We start from the raw sequence: 20684 nt of genomic DNA on the forward strand, positions 1-20684 counted from the left end.
GAGAATCCCAGGTACCCTGTTGACATCCATATGTCACAAGAATGAGGTGATAGGTGGGGTCTTGGGTAATAAATACAGAAATTATGTCTCACATTTGAAAGGTCTGTGAATTTCAAAATTGTTCAGTCGCTGCTCTCTTTCACTCCCCCCATGTAATGTCAGAGTCATGTGTGGAAGATCAATAAATGGTTAGAGACATAAGTGGGAAGAGATACAGAATTTAAAACTCATTCTGCACAGCCACTTAGCAAGTGCCACTGGTGTACTGAAAAGTTTATGGCGGAAGCCAGAAGATTAAGGGTGCCTCTAGTCCCAGTGTGTTCACGCTATAGCAGGAGTGCTAGACTTTCTCGCAGGCTTCAGCTGTGTATATATTTCTCCCTTCTTTCAGCTCCCTGTGGGGCAGATTGTTAATCAGCAGTACCCGGAGTGCACTCTGTAATTTGACTTGCAAGCAAGGCCAGATCTGTGAAGCATCTGCATGTAATTAACAGGAAACAAGCAGATACAGCAAGTAAAGGCTGAGACAGCTGCAGGGAGGCAGGTTACATGCATGATGAAGCTACTGTGAGTGGCTGACTGCGTATACTGTAGAAAATCTTTGCAATGCAGACTTGGTGGCAGACTTCTGTTACATTTCTAAGGAAGTTTAGCACATCACACATTCCACACACAAATACAGATACACTAAACTTGCTCCCAGAGTTTTTATTTAAAAAAAAAAAAATTAAAAATATCTGTTAATGGAAGAGATACTTATATGTCTCTTCATACCTGCTGAAAATATATATGGTACAGGGGCTAGCACTGGAACCAGGACCAATAAATCTGGATCTACTGTTAACTTTGCTACTGGCTTACTTGGTAACCTTGGACAAATCACATAATCTGCCTGAATTTCTTTCTCTGTAAAATGGGGCGAATACTTGTCTATTTAGTTAAGCATGTTGAGAGCTAGAGATGAAACCACTATATAAAAGCTAGGCAAACTATATGTAACTGTTTATATAAATATGTTTAGTGAATAGACGTGTATATTTTCACGTAACAAAATAGTGCATTCAACTTTTTTACAATACCCCTCATGCATGCGATTGTGCCTTGATCTGTGCCGGTCCGTTGCCAATCTCCTCCCAACAGTGCTGGCTTCTGTCAGGGATGCACTATGAATGTATCTTCAGTCCTTCAGGATGCAAAGTGCTTATAACATACAATTTAGCATGGCATTTTGCACTTCTGCAGGTGAATGGACACAGTGACCCCTCTCTCATTTAAGCAAGACACAAAGGATAGAATGTTTATACCCTTCTCTCCCATTACCTGTAGGTATCAGGAGCCCTAGAGACTTTGACCCCCTAAGCTGAGAAGCCATGTATTAAAGCAGTTGTTTCAAGGCTGTATGTAGATCAGGCAGGTGCTTGGTCCATGTATTCAAATTAGTCTCTACAGCCATGAGGGGCAGGGGAGTCGAGCTTAGTACCACTGATCGGGGTGTATGAGGCAGGGGATTGCTGCTGCAAACCCTAACCATGGAATGTTCAAAATTTTCATTGGAAATAATGTCTTTTTGCTGTAGCTTTTTTGGAAGGGGAGAGGCAGATGGGGTGCAGCCCATTTTTAAATTCACCTCTGGTTTATTGCAACATAGACCTTGAAGCATTGTGCTAGTGCAGAGGTTCCCAAAACCCCTTCCCTCCCCCTCCTTTTTTTTTTTGCTGGACCCCCTTTGGAGATTCATGTCCCATGCATGGGCCCCTCCTGTTGTCCCTTGGGGACCATGGTCGGGAGGGGTGCCCAGTACCCACAGGGGGCTGGGTAGTCACCATGTAGGAGATGAGGAAGCCTTCCACTCCCTGCCATGGCTGAGTTGTCTTCACAGCTGGGACCCAATTCCCTGCCTGTCTCACTCCACACGCCTCCCCTCTCTCCCCCTCCCATGCAGCAGAAGTGAACTATGCTTCACCCTTTGAGTACTTGCCCCCCTCCTGACCTTGGCCCTTCTGCGCAGCTGCACCCACTTCCCCCATGCATGTTGTGTGTGGCAGGGGAAGTGGATGGACCTCTGTGCACCAGGAAATTAGATTTTTGTTGCTTGGTTCCTTCAGATGTTTGTGAGGTGAATGGGATGCATACAGCAGGAAAGAAACCAAGTGACAGATCACCCATGGAAAGTCTCTGTTACCTTACAAAATATGGGTTTGGTGCTCTAAGAAGAATCAAATAATAAAAATTTAAAACTCAGAGTAATGGCCATTGTCCCCTTGAGGTCACTGAGAGATGAGCAGGTGATCCATTGAGGCTGTGCTCACTCTATCAACCTCAACAACAAAGTTAATATCCTGCAGTGCATAGTGCATTCTTTCCAGCTGCAGCAGCACTTTAGATATATTTAAATAGAAGATAAAACACTGGTTGTGATGCTGGCAGCTTAGCCTTGAACAAAAGCATGTTGCAGGCAAGCCATGGAATGGTACTGTGAAGAATAAGGACCTCTGAAAGTATTGGTTAGGTGATAGTTGGATTTATTAAAAAAAAAAAAAAAACTCGTTCACTTTAGCCTTTAACAAGCAAGTGGCATGCGGTCCTGTAGGAAGTGAGAAAATTCTAAAGGTTAGGCATAGGCTGTGTTCTGAATCTTAAAGGCAAAAACTAAAATTGGCTAAGAGTAAACCAGTAGATATTGGCCAAGACTGGCAGGAAACAGCAGATAAAGTCAAATAGAAAGATGCCAACTTATGAGTGTTTTTCATTCTAAAAATAGCTCTGCCAGGAAGGCTATAAAAGCCCAAATGCCCCTTCCCCCAATCAATTCAGTTAACTACAGTGTGACTAAGGCCATGTGTATGTATATGTACAGCGCTACAGCAGCGCAGCTGTACCACATCTGGTGAAGACGCTCTGTGTTGACTGTAAAGAGCTCTCCCATCAGCATAAAAAAGCCACCTCCATGAGTCGCAGAAGCTGTGTCAGCGGAAGAAGCTCTCCTGCCAATACAGCGCTGTGCACATGAGCGCTTATGTCGGTAGAATTTATGTCACTCGGGTGTGGTTAATTCACACCGCTTAACAACATAATTTGTGCCAGCATAGGCTGTAGTGTAGACATAGCCTATGAATTTTAGTAACTTGTTTAGATGGGACTCAAAAGCAAAAAATGCCTTTGAATGGTAAGAATCAAATGGTGCAAACCAGAAATTTTCTTCACTGTTCTTGCTCTTTGCCTGGGACTGTTCTTAGTTTTTTAGCTATTACATTTTGCCAGCAATTCAGAGAGCTGATGAGGACACTTTAAGCATCGTGATTCCCAGTTCTAGTTACACTGTCCTATCTTGCAGCAACTCCCTGACAGAAATTACCATGGCCTGTAAACAGTTCTGCAATGTTATGTTGTAAGTCTCATTGCTGCAAAACAATCTGCAATTTAAAATAATTTCATATTTGTGCTGCCGTAGTGCCTAGAGGCTCCCACCAGAGAGCTATTGTGCTAGGCGTTGTGTACACACAGCCAAAAGATGGAAGGTACTCTGCCTTTGTAAATGCTCCACTGTAGCTAGATTGAGATGATAGAACAGCAGTGAGCTCATTTTTGGGTGGAGAGCTGGCAGTAGCTGAAACAACTTTGTTGGATGAGGATGTGCAGGGAGGGGGAGAGGACTGTCCGTGGTGGGGAGGGGATCCCACTGGCATTCTTGTGTTCAAAAGTGAGCCACTCTTTCTGGGATGGGCCCATTAACCAGTTGACATGAAAGGCTGCTTAGGGAGGGAAAGATGCTGGCCTAGAGACCAAGATCTGGCTGTGTTTACTTTGCAGCTTACTATCTTTTATCCTCTGCTTGACAACATAGATGTTGCTCCGTTTGCTGCAGGGGTGGGATGTGCTTGTTTTAAAGTTCTGCAAAGTACTTGAGTAAGTTTAATTTTCAATTGTGTTGTTGTCCTGAATGTTCTCCGTTGTCCTTGACTCCCTGATTCATTTCCAGTTGTTTCTTCTGCTTTTACTGTTGAATTCTCAACTTCTTCATAGCATTACTTATTCTCCATTGATGTCAGCATTCTGAGTATTGTTTTACTCACTTTCTATAGACTTCCTTTCCCTGTGAAGTCTTGCATTCACTGCCCCACGCATCAAGACCAGTTCCTTTGGTGATCACTGGGAAGAAGACTGAGAGGAAATACCAACCTTCAAAATGCATCTACAGGACACCCGAAACAGTGTCCTTGCAGCCTGTGGAAGCTGAACTACTGGGCCTGGTGTTTATCTACCTCAGTAACCCCAAATAAAATGTTTTTTCCAGTGGGCGTTCCCCTCCTCCCCTGCATGTTCCTATTTTGTACATCAATAGTGACCGGTTTTGCAGAAGTCTAGCACCCTCTTTTGGTTTTGCATATAAGTAAGGATTTACATCAGTAGGATAGTAATTGATTTACTCTCTCAATCATACTGCAGCATGGTGGGTTGAAACAGCAGCCAGAAGACTATCTGAACGCTATATATACATTTACAGCCCAGCAGTAAAACAGGAGCTATTTCCCATTGTAATGATCCTGTGATCTAGGCTATGTCATAGGACCTCATTGTTATGATGGCAGATGACCTCATCTAAGTTAAAGTACCTGGTTAAACTTAAACAACTTTTTTAATAGTATTACTAGTGTTGTGTTGTATGTAGCTGCAGAAGGATGAAGAGTCTGCATGGGAGGAGCCCAGGTATTTAGGAAAGGGGTTATAGTAGCACTACAGTCAGGCTGGGTGGGAAAAGCCGGGCAGGATGGCTTCTGCTTGTCCCAGACATAGGCCAGGTCTACATTAGAAACTTTTGCCAGCATAGCAGTATTTGTTAGGGGTGTAACTTCTCTTGCAATATTTCTATACCAGAAGAGGTCGTAGCATAGGCACAGTTTATAGCAGTATAAAGGAACTTCTATGGATATAGCTTATTTCACCTGGGAAACTGATGTAAGCTATGGAGGCAAAAGAGCTTCTTTGCCAGCATCCATGCAGGAACTTCTGCCATATAGAAATGTTGGCAGAACTTTTCTAGTGTAGACCTGGCCACAGCAAAATAATGGTTTGTCAGATCATCATTTACAGTAAGGTTCTCAAACTGTGGGTTGGGACACCAGAGGGGGTCACGACCCCATTGTGATGGGCACTCCAGGACTGGCCAAAGCCTGAGACCCCACCACCTGGGGCTGAAGCCGAAGCCCAAGGACTTCATCCCTGGATGATGGGGCTCAGGCTTTTGGTTTTGGCCTCCCTAGTTGGGAGGTGGGGCTCAGACTTTGATTTTGGGGGGGGTGGCCTCCAACACCCACCTAGGGTGGTAAAGCTTGGGCGGAGTCAGGCTTCGGTCCCCTCTCCTGGGGTCATTTAGTAATTGTTGTCACAAGGGGGGGGTCACAGTGCAATGAAGTTTGAGAACCCCTGATATACAGAAACTGCCAGGAATTTAGAGGGGACTGGAGAATAAAATCTGTGCTTTCAGCACGGTATCTAAAACAAAACATGCAGGTTCTCCTATACTGACTCCAGGCCGCTCCAGTCTACATAATGAAGGGTGCCCACTGGCCTATCTTTACAGGGCACCACCATACAAAGACATGAGTGCTGTTTTAGGCTGTTGTTTCTGTCCCAACTGGTTAATTCTCTGATATTGTCCTGTGGCTGTCTTTCAGTGCCATTCGGCACTTAGTTTGGGTGACTTAATGGAATAAAGTAACTGGCTGAAGGATGGGCACATGGTTACTTTTGGTCTGCAGAAGTGGGAAGCTGAACCTCTTGTACTCGACCGTGGGAAATATTTCTTAGCGATTGTTAAATTCCCTTACGTACTACCGCTAGTAGATTTTCACTGTCACAGCTATGGTGAGCATGCGAGAGGGTTGCTGCTAGGAAGACTGTTAACATGAAAGCCATGTCCTGATCTGAATTTGGACATAACTATGTGCCTTTAACACATTAAAATGGTCAAGTTAAAGCCTCGGGGAGCCCTGAAGGCATGCAGTTATGTCTACATTAAGCTACTAACACCTTCAGAGTCCTAGTCTAAACTCCTAAATGATTAGAGCATCAAAGTAGTCTTACCTACTGTGTGAGGTTCTGCAAGGACTCTACTTCAGCTCTCTTGAAGAGGTGGTAATGGGCACCGCCATCTCTTGTTTGGAAATGCCAGACCCTGACTGGCACATACAATACCTCCAGAGTGTCTTGTGCATGTCAGATTTGCTGAATGCTGGCATGTGGATGGCCGCTGACTAATTTATTTCTAGGACTCTTCTGTATTCCAAACTCCTGTACTGACGTGTGTTGTGGCATGGTGGTGTTTTATCCTCGTGAATCCAAGCTGACTTTCAGTTCCCTGAACTGAGCTGTATGCTGGGAAGATGCTGGATACCTATGTTTCCAGCTCTCAAATCAATAGTGGCAAATAATGTACTGTGCACTCAGAGCCAGACTTGTAAAGGTATTTAGGGACCTAAATATGTCGATAGGCCCTTCTGAAAATCTTGGCATCCCTGCATCTTTAGGCACCTAAATAGCTTTAAAGATTAAAAACCAACCCTCCAGGGTTTGTAAAGTGAACATTTGTGAACATTATAACTGCTGCCTGCTGGAAGAAACCCTTATGGCCTCTTTCCCTTTTGTAGGAACAAACGCCAACCTGGTCCGGATACAGAAACTTGTCTACTGATGGGAACAAAGAACTGAGAGATTTGGCTTTACCAGGACACTAAACGCGATTTTAAAAAAAAAAAAAATCAGGGTTCCACAGAACTTCTGCTGTGTAGTGGCCTTTCCTTGTCAAACACTCTAGCAGTTTGGTAGGATCTTCTTTGCTACTTTTCCACCTTCCAGTGTCTCTCTCACATCATGTTGTTTCTCTTGAACTTTATTGCAGGGTAGTGCTGGCTTCCCTCCCCTCACCCCTTTAAATGCTTTGGTGTGGGTCACTCAGTGCAAGCTGTTGGCATTAGATTGGTGTTTCTGCATTTCTTCAAATTTCTACTTGGAGATTTCTCCTGAATATTATAATTGACCTGCTTTTTCTTTCTTTCACTGTATCTATCACATTCTCTTCAATTCCACTCTCTTGCTCCTTCCCACCTCTGCTGTTGCAGGTTCATCATGCCTAGTGGCATATAAAAAGACACCTCCCCCCGTCCCACCTCGGACCACCTCAAAGCCGTTCATCTCTGTCACTGTGCAGAGCAGCACCGAATCAGCCCAGGACACCTACCTGGATAGCCAGGACCACAAGAGCGAAGTCAACAGCCAGTCGGGACTGAGTAATTCTTCAGACAGCTTAGACAGTACCAGAATACCTAGTGTGACGAGAGGCAGCCTTGTGACTCCAGCCAGAGATGCTCCAGAGTTACCCCAGAAAAATGCAACCTTGAAAAGTGACAAAGGAACTCTGACAAGTGAAGAGCCGAAGGTGGAGAATATCCCCAAAAGGAAGCTGTCGTCTATAGGAATACAAGTATGGAATAGTTTATACTCCTTTGTGTAACAGAGAATGTTCTTAAGTTATCTATTTAGCATGTGTCTTGTAACCAAATGTGCAGCTGAACCCACCCAAATAGCTAAAGAAATTAACCAGTTTGTAGAACAATCATCCAGTGCACTCAGAGGTGAAATACAACAAAATGTTGCTATAACAGGAATGTGTTCAGTACAAATTTAAAATGTGTCATAAAATAAAAGTAGCTCTGTTAAATGGGTAATTCACTTTAAAGGAGCTTCTTGTCAAAAGTACATATGCACAGATGCTAGAGTTTGTGTGCCGTATACTGTATTTTAAGGTCATTCTGCATGCTTTCAATCCGAGTTCAAGGCATAGCTTCATTTAAGATTCAAACTCTTCTATTACAGAACTATTGAGCATGTTTGGAGCTGCTATAGTATGGAATGATTATGACACTATGGGTCTGATGCAGTCTATCTGTGGGAGTGCCCCTCCTTCACCCCTATTGTTTCTCTGAGACCTTGTGTTGCTGAAAGCCAACAGAACATGCAAACTAATGAAAAACAGTTGCTAGCTTTATAGCCCAATGAAAACTGCTCAGGGAGAAGCGTGTATCCAAGCTTTGTCCTGCAAAGGCTACTTTTGGAGAAGTTTAAAAAAAAAAAAAAAAAACCACTAATCTTTTCGCATTTTGCTTGTGGACAACATTTCAAATGCAGGTGGCTAAACTTTATGTTCCTCTGTTGTATCCACAAGCGCCTGCTGCACGTCACCTTATGACATGCTGAAGTAGTAGTAACCTTCCCACTTGCAAGTTTAAATGCAAAACATGTGGGTTCGGCAGGTGAGTATGCATTTGAAAGTGCAGTTTAAAACACATCTTCTACAGCATCAGACATTCCAGTTTTGTTCATGTAGAAACGACCCTTTACCCAACATAATATGCATCTCGATATAACCAAGTTAAACTCTTCTATGTTGAAGCCATACTCAAGCAGACAAGTTAGTTCTTGCTTACCATTGTGTCCACAGTTAATTATTCTGAATGCCGTGGAAGTTCGGCAGTGCAAACTGTACATGCAACATGAGGCTTTATGTTGGGTTGTGAATTGTTCTGCTGCTGAAATCTAGCTGGCAGAGTCACTTCCAATGTCACTTTGATATGATTCTTCCCCACAGAAATAGTGGGAGTTGGAGCAAACAACAGTGGAGTGGAGGGGTAGAGGGAGAATTCCCTTTTTAAAGAGTCTGACTGTTTCAATCTGCTCCCCCCGACCCTATTCTGGGGTTGAGGTTCTCATGCTGTGACCCATGCCTCCCTACCTCCAGTACCTGGATTTCACTTATGGCTGCAACTAACTACTCAGGGCTTCCACGTTGTTCTGGGTGGGGAGAGGAGAAGTTGATAAGAGGATACTAGGCTTCAGAAAGTTTTGAGAGCCCCTGTTCTAGGGATGCCCCTTTGGCAGACAGGCTGCTGCCCTCTCTTGAGCCTCAGAATGGCCATCTGCCTGCCCTGTACATGCACCTGCTCTGAGGCATCGAAACCTTTCCCCTACCTGTTGTTTCTATTGTGGCAGTTGATAGAGCCAGATCCAGAATGGCTGTCTGATTGCTGCTGGGCTAGGGATAAAATCTGACATCCTCAGCAGATTGGGGCACTGGTGACGTCTCCTTAGGCTAGCAGTATTGTGCCATCCATCCTAAAACAGCCTTCGAATTGGTTTACAGCATCTATATGCTCTGTGTGCGCGCGCATGTGGTTGCAACTCTCCTGTTCTGTTTGTATTTTTTTATTTAATAAGGTTGACTGCCTTCAGCCAGTGGCAAAGGAGGAGCCCCCTACGCCAACCACCAAATTCCAGTCCATCGGGGTACAGGTAGAGGACGAGTGGCGGTAAGTGAGAGACGCAGGCTCTTTTATTTTATCCCTTTAAAATACACTTTGCCAATTAGCTTAGACCCATGTCTCGCCTCAGTTTCATGTTTCAGTACTAACTGTGTTGAACAGCATGTGCTTTTATCAAAAAAAAGTACTTGCTTTGCAATGTAAACAGCTAAATCAATGGGAGCTTGAAATAAAAAACGAACCCAAGATGTAATTATAGATGCGCGTCAGTCATTTGGTCTGAATAGCCTATTGCAGTAAGCAGACAGACAAAATTATAAGGTTGTCTGCTTGTGTGGTGTGGGTATTTGTGTTTTAAGGTGGAGGGGCTGGGGGGGAACAAGGCTCAGCTGCAGACACCGTAAACAAACCCATTGCATTTTGTACCAGTGTGTGAATCCAGCTAGTTGGAGGGCTCCCCTTCATTCTCTTGCTCCTGCTCTTTCTGCAGAAACAACCACTCTCGCAGTATGTCCTCCAAACAGGACGCCGATTCTGACGCACAGGAACCGAATCACTCAAACTGTAAATCGTCTGAGAGAAGCCTTGCTGATTGTCCCCCGCGCTACAACTCTGTCAGTGTTGATGCCAGTACCAGGCAACCAGCCAAGCCCTCCCAATTGAAGAGAAATCTCTCCTATGGAGATAGCAGTGACCCAGCCCTAGAGCCTTCCTCTCTCCCTCCTCCGGACCCTTGGCTCGAGACATCCTCCAACTCACCTTCAGAACCAACACAACCAGGAGCCTGCAGGCGGGACGGGTACTGGTTTCTGAAACTGCTGCAGGCAGAAACAGAAAGGTTAGAAGGATGGTGCCGTCAGATGGACCAGGAAACCAAAGAGAACAATCTCTCTGAAGAAGGTGGGTGTTGAGAATTGCATGGCACTTGGGAGGAGGGGACATACCCTGAGACTTGCTAGCATGTGGAACAATCTGACAAAGGAAAGGTGTGGTGCTGGCCAGGAAGGGACTAGATGGGATAGGGTTTTTAGAGTCTGACTGTAGAATCTCACAGAGCAGCCAAAGAGTGAGGTTACTTAAGAATGTAAATGTGGGTGATATTGCTACAGTGGGCATGATCTTTACTTTGGGCTGGGTTGTAACACTACAAGCTGCACTGCCTTAGGAGTGACTCAGACACAAATCACTGCTCTGTTGTTTGGGAGGTACGGGGGTGGCTTACATCATCCCTTTTACTCTTCATTCCCCCTCCCCCAGCCTCCACACAGAAAGCCAGCTATTCTGGCTGCCAAGTTCGACAGGCAGTGCAGGACTGTGCCCACTCTTGGACCCTTCTCACCTGCTTGCTTGCAGGGGTCGTATCAAGGGACCAGCTGTGCTTGGCCCCCATGGCAGGAGCTGCATGCTGAGCAGCCCTTACTCATTTGAGCAAGGGAGGAATAGGGCACGGAGTCTATCTACTCCTTGATAAATATTTCCCAGCAAGTTCTTTAATGCAGAATTAAGTGTGAAAGTGTGTTTGGAGAGAGTCCAGCTTATGCCCAACAAACCACACCCAAATACTAAAAGCAGTTTTAAAAGCCCAGAAAATGAATAGGTAAAGGATCTATCATTGAATTCTTCACTGCCATATGATTCTGCAATGCGTCTGAGAGCCCTAGCTTTGTCTTCGTCTGAGCCTCCAGTAGTAACAAGCCCAAACACTTCTGTTGGTGGCAAGAGGGGATGATGTTTCCACACCTAGGAGCTCCCCGAGCACTCTGAGGAAGTCTAAATCCTGGGACCTCAACACTTCGTTCTGCTAAATACTTATGAACTGCTCAACACTTAAACCTTTCTGTGAAAAGAGATGGTTGATCTGCCCTCCTCTTGATCCTTTTGTATTTTGGAAGCGTGGGTTAAGGTCTGTCTGAGAGCATGTGCCTGCAGGTCAGGGGCATTGCACAGTCAATGTGGGTTCGCTTATAGATCGTGCCTTAAAAGTCTTGTCGTTCAACCTTGCTGTAGGCTTTAATTTAATGATTTTAGTGCCGTCTGTTTTAAGAAGCATAGAGCTATAGATGTCCAATTGTACACAGTACTATTATTGATAATAAGTGAAGCAGTCTATCTCAGCTGGAATGCGACTTCCCGTCTCTGTGTAATTAACTGTCTTAAGGGTCTCTGGAATTCACTTTCTCTAAATGCATAGGGGAAGAGGGGTTCTAGAGGATATCAAACTGGCTTCTAAGGGTATGTCTATGGTGCAAAACAAAACCCTGCAGCAGGTGAGTCTCAGAACCTGAGTCAGCTGACTTGGGCTCCGGGTCTCTCGCTATGGGATTAAAAATAGCAGTGTAGATGTTTAGACTCAGGTAGCTCCGGCCCAAACCCCAAACATCTACGCTGCTATTTTTGGCCCTGTAGCACGAGCCTAAGTCAGTTGATCCGGGCTCTGAGAGTCTCTCTTACCCAAAAATGACTCCTCTGCCTTGGAACTTCAGTAAAGCTCTATTGCAAACAGAGAATCTTGTGGCAGCGTGGCTGTCTGCCATCTTCGATGGGTCTCTTGGCAGGAGAACAAGGGAAAACAAAGTATACAGAGACCTACAGGCAATGCATCCATTTGTAACAATAGATCATTAGAGACATGGCTTGTTTAAAACATGAGTGAAAAACACAATTTTGCTCGTAGAACGAGTATAAGCCAATGTGTATCAATGCTAGGAAGCATCTTAACCTTTTGAAACATTCTTGTTTGCTACATTCAGCTGTTTTTATTTCTTATCTAACTTCTTAAATTCCTTTTTCTTTCATTAGTTTTAGGAAAAGTCCTCAGTGCAGTGGGCAGCGCACAGTTACTCATGTCACAAAAGTTCCAGCAGTTCCGGGGCCTCTGTGAGCAAAACTTGGTGAGTAGAAGTAACTTTGTAAAATGGCAGTAGTCTAACCACAGCTCTGTAGTGCTAAGCTGAAGCAGCTCTGTGTATAATACGACCAGGCCGTTTCCTGGTGCCAAAAATGAATGAAGCTTTTTAAAATAAAAGCTAAGCAGGTCTCACAAGCTGTACAGTAACAAGAGGCTAACTTTCTTAACATGCACTTACTGTCAGTTTAGCAACCGAAGAGCGGTAGCTTGGGCACCTCACACATTTTCTTGGTGTGTATGTGCAACGTTAAAGCCATGTTCTGCCCTGGGATGCCTGCTCACGATTCTCACTGATATCAGTGGTAGCCAACCACACCTATTGTAAGGCATAATTTGGCTGGAAGTATTTATCAGAGAGGATTGAAACAAATGTCTGCCCATATAAATTTGCTCCAGGCTTGAATCCTGGTAGGCAGCAGAGAGATTCTGTGTTCAGGATGCCTGCTTCAACCTTGTATTTTATAACTCTGAAATATTTTTCAAGGTGAACTGCAAAGGGTTAGCCAAAAATGAAGTGTTTATAAAAAGCCCCCAAGCCCTTTCAGAATACACTTACTCTGCATGGCCAATGGAACCATCCCCACAGTACTGATTCCACGTGCTTGTAAAATGCTGCATGTGAACTAAGACTTCTTCAAACATGGTGAAGTTGCTTGTCCTGGCTGAGGTCTCAACAGGACAAACTTACAATTTTTAAAATGTATTTTTAGGTTTATCCCAGGATGACAGCCCTTCTGATGTTTAAGGAACACTTCAGTCAGGGCTCATTAGCGTTTGTTGAAACCTTCTGGGGAAAATAATTTAGCCTTCAGGCTGAGGTATGAGTCAAAGTGCAGCCCCAGTGGACATTTCCTGGAAAAGCTATGGGCCATAAAAATAGGGGGTAGTGTCAAATGACTGCTTTTTTGGTTTTGCTGATTATAGCTGTAATGACATTTGCACTGGCAGAGAATCCAGGGGCCAGACTTTCAAGAAAGTTCAGCATGTTGGGTGCCTGCTGAGTACTGAGATCTTTTAAAAAATCTGACACTAGATGTGTGTGCTGAGCACTCTGAAAGCCAGGTCCATGGGTAGAGCTCAGATTCTTCAGGGACCCAACTCCAGTTTACTTGGAACAGCTCGCTGTTTGGAGAAACTTCACTCATCTATTTAGAATCTTTTAACCCAGTTTTGGGTTTCTGTTAAACTCCCACAGTTCTATTTCAGAGAGAATGTGTTTTACTTCTGACCACGTTCCAGCAAAAACAGCCTATTTGCATTTCTGTGCATCAAGTGGCACTCAGGTTCTCAAACTATATCCCATTTGGTCTGATCACATTTTGTCCAGTTTTTGTTATTTCAAGTATTACCATAGCATCTGGATGCTTAAAAAATAAACCACAAATTTTCTGGTCTCTGAACTCAAACTTTTAGAACTTCTGGTATGGTACCTCCGTGGAATGAGCACTAGGCTAAGCAGCGATTTTGTTTCTTGCTACCAACATGAATTTGGATTCTAGACTGGGTCTCTTCTATGGTAAATGTTGTCAGGGTTGGCCAGGACCAAGGCCTTGAGTGATGTCTGTCTGTCTTCGGGAGACAAAAGTGTCTCGGGGGCTGATAAGAGGGTCTGGAATGAACTCCCCCAAGTACTAAGGAACAGCAGGAACAACATCACCTTCACTCCAAGTGCAAGACACCTGTTTTTTTTCTTTGTCTTCTGTAACATAAACATATAGCAACGTGTATATTTTAGAAAAACCCTATCAAAACAAGATACTCCAGCACACGCATGGCTCTCTTGGAGAGAGAATGAGAGAGAAAACGTGACAGATATGTAATCACATTGCTTAATGCACTGTTGGAGTGTGCTCCAACTATGTTGGTGGGTACAGTATAAGAACCTATATAGACGAGAATAGAACATGCACTGTATGGTGAGGATGAGACAGTTGGTTGTCCTGTTCCTATGGATACTGGAGAAAAACTGCAGCTTCAGTCCCAGTCAGTAGATGTTGACATGAGCTCAGAATTGCAAAGGGGTAAAAGTCTAATATAGCACAGAGTACTGTAAACTCATGACCTCAGTGACATGCTGTTTCTGATTTTCTTGTTGATGCCCTCTCCCTTGCAGAACCCCAATGCCAATCCCAGACCCACAGCCCAGGACCTAGCTGGGTTTTGGGATCTCTTGCAGTTGTCCATTGAAGACATCAGCATGAAATTTGATGAGCTCTACCACCTAAAGGCTAACAGCTGGCAACTGGCAGAAACACCGGAGAAGAAGGTGAGCATGGGGCAGTTCAGAGTAGCCAAAATATTGTGCATTCTGCCAAGTCACCAGTAGCCCTTCTGTTGTAGCTCTGTGTTCTTAAACTATAATTTCATAGATTAGATTTTCGGAACTGCTACCGTCTTCTGCTTGCTGCGTACTCTACCTTTTTAATGCATATAATCATAATAGTGTTTCCTGCATGTTCAAAAACAGAAGTCTCCCCCTGCACATACACGTAATCTCCTGTGAGATGCATCAAGAAGATTCCTATAAGATACATTGAAATGAGTTTTAGAAACTCCTGAAGCCTTCAGGGGAAAAGTGATTTGGGGTAAAGAGTGGATGAGTAAATAGCACACACTTACATAGCGGGAGGGGACAGGCTTTTTGTTAAATGGATGTTGGATAAAGAATAGGCTGTAATCAGTACCTGTGAGAACCATGTCACTTTAAATCCATGTGTATGCTTTATTTCTATCCCTACGTCAGTTCTGAGATGGGGGGGGGGCATGAGTCGCAGCTCACACTGTTTATTATAAAACGTACATTGCACACTACTGTTCTGCCTCTTAAAGTCCAGCTGTGTTAATCTTCTCGGCATGCTCTGACCCATCATTACGCCTTAGGAGCAACCTGCAAACCCAGATCTGCTTCCCAGCGTGGGATTCTGTGCCACCAGAGAGTGAGACGAAGTTCACTGTCTGTTAAATGGGAAAGCAGATTGTAAAAACTGTATGTAACAAAAGTGGCTTAGACCAGAATCCATTCTGCTTATTCACTTGATGCTCTGTTGCTGAAAGGCGTATCCTCCTTTGGGCCACAAACTATCCCCTCTTCTTGTTATCACAGAACAGAGAGAACTTTTGTATGTGCATTTTTATTTTATGTTTTGTCTTTCTTCTTACTGTCTCTTAAAGGAAGAGAAGAAACCACCCCCTCCAGTGCCAAAGAAGCCAGCCAAGCCCAAAACCCCACTGAACCGGGACAAAGCCTCTGATTCTGTGGATAAACAGCGCCAGGAAGCTCGCAAGCGTCTCATGGCAGCCAAGCGGGCTGCCTCTGTCCGGCAGAATTCTGCCACGGAGAGCGCGGACAGCATTGAAATCTACGTCCCTGAGGCACAGACCCGCCTTTGAGCAAAGGGGAAGAGGAAGGAAACACGTGTTTTTCTAAATCATTAAAGAGGGAAAAAAAATTTCGCTCTAAACTTAGTGTGATTTATTCAGTCTAGAGACGCTGAGCCAACCTGACAAAGGGCTCCCAATTCGGCTTTTTTTCTCTCAGCTTTAAGTAATGAAGATTTAAAAAAAATCCCCCACACACAACAACAAAAATTCCCCCTCTTGTTTTCTCTCACTGGCTGTGGTGTTGCTGAACAGACTGAAAAGACTCTGGAAGCCCCAGCCCCTCAGACTTGGAACTTCAATCTTTTTACTTGTTCAATCTAATGAGAATTATTAGCTTGTTTACAAGAAGAGGACGACAAAAAAAAAATGAAGCCTTGAGCACTTGCCATGCTGTGTTCTTTCTCCTTCTCCTCAACTCTGTTCCTCCTTATCCTTAGGGTTTTTTTCTTCTACCTCTTATTCTACCGTATCCACCCCCTCTCTCCCACTTTTTGCATGGCTTTGTTTACTGTGTTAGAAATAACCTCTCTTCCACAGAACTCCCGAAGAGAACATCTGTTCAGCGTGTACTGGTGTTGCACTCTGCTAGCAAGCAGCCTTTCTTTATTTTTCCTTTAGTGGGGGGGAGGGTATAGGGGCGAAGGGCAGCAGGGTTCACATATCGATGTATTTGATTGAAAAGGAAGGAGGAAAAGATCTGCGGAATGTAATGCCGAGTTCTTCATGCAGCCTGGAAGCAAACGTGTGCAATAAGGTGGCGACAGGGGCAGCGCTTCGTTGGCTGATTCCAAAAGAAAGCTGGCCCCATTCCAGGCACAGGATGGGAGCTGGAAGGATGATATGGTGGAACAGGTGTGACCCCTACACACACACACACACACACTCTTATTTTGTCCCCTTCTACACTTTTTATTTTCCTTGAGAATCACTTGTTAAAAAAGCAGTTGCTACGTAGTGGGGACCTGTTTCAAGGGGGAGGAAGGGTGTTTCTGGGTGGAGGACTGGGTTTTCTAAAGGGGGAGGGTGGCTAATGGCAGGCTGGCAGCCGGCCAACCTTTATGTATGTGTACATATGCACATATACACTTACTGGGATCTGTATATTTAATGCATACACACGTATACATACCCATACACAAGTGCAAGTGGTGTATTAAAAGCACCTCAGTAGAGTGGGCGTATGTATAGCATATATTTTTACATGTACTATATCTAGATGTGTGTAAAAGTGTGTGTAAAAATATATACCCTGTGTGTAATCAGATTATTTTTCCTTGTATCCCGTGCTTTTTTGGGTTAGCGGGAGGGGTTGCTAAATATTTGATCCTTTTTAGCTCCTTCTCCCCCCTCATGCCTCCTTTTCAGTTTAGCTTCTTGGAGTTGGGACTGAATGCCAGCATCGCATTCTTTCCACCCTTCCCAAAACAAACACTTGCCCCCAAGTTGAGCAATCATGTTGTATGAGTGGAGAGATCTTGTGTCAGTTTCATGTGGGGGAAATCCCAAAGGAATTTAAACCACGGTGTTGGTGATCAAAAAGGCAAAAACATAAAATAAAAACCTAAATCCTATCTAAGTGAACACTGTATACTGTGTTTATGCATATATAGTATGACCGATTTCTCTTCCTGTCCACCTACCATATAGATCTCGTAGCCTGGAATGAGAGCCTGTGAAAGTTTGACCATAAGCAAAGTGGCTCAGATCCAGCATTGGTTTTTAACTTGGAGTAGAAGATGTTGACTTGCTGGATTTTTTTTTAAATAAGGCTTTTTAGAGTTTCTTAGCATTCTAAAATTAGGAACATGTAGAATGTGAATTCATCTTAATCATGTTTCCAAAGGTACCCAGACTGCTGAGGTAGTGTCCTCAAAGCAGTTGTTTTCTGGGCTCTGTGTTGTGGACTGCAGCCTGTTTTGCTGAGCTTCTGAAAAACCTCTTTAAATTGCATGGGGACCATTCACGCTGCCTCAGTCAATCATACCTGGTCCGCTGCACAAAGAGTTGCAAGCATATTCCCTGGGTTCTGGCCAGGCGTAATGAAGCAGGACACTCGTACCTGGCTGACATTATAATGGGTTTATGGTGAGTAAGATACATTGTCAGAGTGTCTCAAGCCATGTTAGATAATCAGAAGCAAGTGGATGCCTCTCTGCCAGACTTTCATTATATCAGTGTCTCCTTACTTTCCTGGAGGAATAAGGTTTAATAAAGCAAGGACAGCTGGCTGATTAAAAAAAAAAATAAAACAAAATTCAAAACTAACCTCAGTTTATAGCTCTGATCTTTTTCCCCCCCTAAAAAAAAAAAAAAGACCATATTCTTGGTTTTTGTTTTCTTAATGGGCTTCTTAACTTCTAGGGCACAGTTGAGTTAAACGACATGGACATGACTTCTCTGTAATATCTGTAAACTGATGCAATAGACTGTGGGTCTGTAGCTGTACTGTCTGTGTGTGATTGTGTACTAATATATTTCAGTGTTCACATCAATGGTTTGAATGCAATCTAAATCTCCCATTTCTCCAGCATACCTCAACCTCCTGAGAGCCAGTCAGCAGCTGGGGAGATCTAATTTGCACGTCAGTTAATTTTTTTTCCTCCCTAACAGGGTGACAAGGTAGCAACAGACCTACCTCCTAATCTAGAGCACAGCCATTGGCCTTGAAATAGGCTTCTGAGAGTGAAAGGGGATGTTCTCACCACCTCTTCCTATAGAGAATTATTCTTGAATTCAGGAATTAAATTTAGTTTTAGATGTTATGAAGAAACGATTAAGTCTGAGGACGGGCATGCAAAATCCAGCTGGCCCCTAGGCAAGGGCAGCAATACATCAAACCTAGTAAATAAACTCACTCCTTGTGCCTCCCAGAGGCCTGTGCTGATCCCTGTCATTTTGACTATAACCACTGGGATATGGGAAACCTTGTTTCATCTTGGGACTCATTCAATGCAGAAATATTTCAGTTTCAGGTGTCCTTACCACTTGACCAGTCTCGTTTTCCCCAGTCAGCCCCAGAATGGAATGTAGATATAACCTCTCTTCTCCAGGAAGTGGGAAAAGAGGAAAGACTGTTCCCAACCTCTAGTTTAAGATCAGCCTAATAATAGAGCAATAGCGTTAGTAATTTGGGGTGGGAGGAAGGGAGAGGGAGTAATGCTAAGTATTTTTCCCTTTCACAGACAGATTACTGAGAACAAGCTCTAAGGAAACAGTCACAACTGAAGTGATCGGAATTACAGGAAATCTATAGTGGTTATGAAAATCCTAAGCCCAAAGCCTATTTCTTGAAACTGTGCTCTAAAAAGGTTTCTCTAGCTCTAATTATCTAATACTATGTGGATGTGATTTTTTTTAATTGTACATACAGTGCTATAATTAACATGATCTTGAATTGTGCAAAACTTCCCACAATGATCTAGCCTCCTTTACTTCACTTTATCTCCATGGCAGAAGTAAGACGCTGTCTAGCCCCGTGTTTGTTAGTCTTCCTTTCGTTATTTTTAAAAATGTGTGACTCTAATTCCACAGGAAGCCTTGAAAGTTGAAGCCTTGTACCTAGACTGATGCCCAACACTTTGTAATGTGAACCTTGCTGCCATTGTAGACTAGTAAAAAGATGGCACCTTGTTGGTGCCTTTCTGCTTTTGTCTCTTGCACTTTGTGACTTCCAGTTTACCCATCAGCTTCCTAGGGTGGGCCCATATGCATGGGAAAACCTACGGTGGTAGGTAGTCATATTCTAACACAGGAGGATTAACCGTTTGGTGCAGTCTGCACAGGTGACCAAACAAGTTACAAATTGGCCTGAGGTGCTGTTAAGGTTGGTTGTATTACAGTAGGATCAGGGCCGTAGTTTTCTGGGTGCCATACGGATACATTTCCTTCCGTAGAGCGCTTGCCCTCTAGGAGTATGGTAACATGCAAATCAATGTCTAACCCAGCCTAATGGGAGTGTGTGGAAGCATACGGTGATGGTAAATGAAAGATAGTGTATAATGGGCAGTAGTCTACCTACCATCTGCCTAGGCAAGGTCCAAAAGAGTTTTCTAGGCATTGTGGGAGAGGAAAGTCGTATGAAGAAGAACGTGGCATTGTCTCGATTGTGATTCTCTACCCTAGTAAACCTGTCAGTATAAGTAGGCCCTTCTGTTGGCAAAGAAGCCAGCAATCTGGTTACTGGGCACTCCTATGTGTGGAATTGACTGAAGAACTGGCTTCACGGGTGCTCTGTTCTAAGAGTGGAAGTATCCTCCTGCCTGTTACTTCCCACTGCCTAAAGAGGTAGTCATGACAGCTTCATTTAATGTGTTGGGGGGGGGGGAACTATACTATGTATGGTTTGTTAAACACCCTTTCTTGCATGGTTTGTTTTATAATCTCCCTCTCTCTACTTGGCTGTAGTGGATGGGACTCACTCAAGGCCACTTCTACAAGCTTCTATAATCATAGTGAGCTTTGGTAGGTCCCTTATGCCACTACAAATTGGATGCACTCTGAAATGAAAGCAGCAACAAATACATTTTTTTAAATGCTCTAGCAGTGTGGTTTTGTTTTGTTTTGTTTTGTTTTTTTAAACTGCATTTCTAAAATGTAACAATGGCATCTGTAAGCAAGTATATATCTACAAGCTAAGGTCTTACACCAGCTGGCATCTGCCAAGCTTGGAGAGGGCATAATGGTGGGATGGCAAAGAGGGAACAAAGGTTCCATGCCTTCATCTACTTTCTTGCCCTTAACTCACTTCCCTGCTGCCAGACACATGCTTGTTAGTGCCCTCAGGAAGCTAGAGAACCGACTGTGCGGAACGGTTTAAGAAAACATCTCCCTGTGTGGAAAAATAGGATAGTCATTGGGAAGCGACTCAAGGCTTAATGCTTCTGGAGTGCTTAGATTCATGGTGTCAAAGTAAGGCCATTAGAGTGGTCTGCAAAAAGTGTGGTAAATCTTCTCAATTCCATAATATAGCAGAGCACTACCCAAAGTGCATGCCCAGGGAAGTGAATACCCCAGTGATGGACTCTGCCTGTTCAAGGTGTGGTTTGGCTTTCCATACTAAATCGGGCCTAAGCCAGCATTGC

The 20684-nt window shown here is 43.9% G+C and overlaps 1 protein-coding gene across 5 annotated transcripts in view; it reads left to right on the forward strand.

The window, feature by feature from the left end:
• DLGAP4 (DLG associated protein 4) overlaps window positions 1-17902 on the forward strand; it is a 342926-nt gene extending 325024 nt beyond the window's left edge. For 4 of the 5 annotated variants that reach the window (XM_030532969.1, XM_030532968.1, XM_030532970.1 and 1 more), the window contains 6 exons: window positions 7119-7480; window positions 9271-9362; window positions 9805-10214; window positions 12114-12205; window positions 14336-14488; window positions 15394-17902. In XM_030532969.1, coding sequence (XP_030388829.1) covers window positions 7119-7480; window positions 9271-9362; window positions 9805-10214; window positions 12114-12205; window positions 14336-14488; window positions 15394-15612 — 1328 coding nt within the window. In that variant the 3' untranslated portion in view covers window positions 15613-17902. Of the gene's footprint in view, window positions 1-7118; window positions 7481-9270; window positions 9363-9804; window positions 10215-12113; window positions 12206-14335; window positions 14489-15383 lie in introns of all 5 variants that reach the window. The other variant, XM_030532971.1, reaches the window with a different exon arrangement.
• The last annotated feature ends 2782 nt before the right edge of the window (window positions 17903-20684 follow it).

Source organism: Gopherus evgoodei, chromosome 14 (assembly GCF_007399415.2).
Source record: "Gopherus evgoodei ecotype Sinaloan lineage chromosome 14, rGopEvg1_v1.p, whole genome shotgun sequence".
Lineage (NCBI taxonomy): Eukaryota > Metazoa > Chordata > Testudines > Testudinidae > Gopherus > Gopherus evgoodei.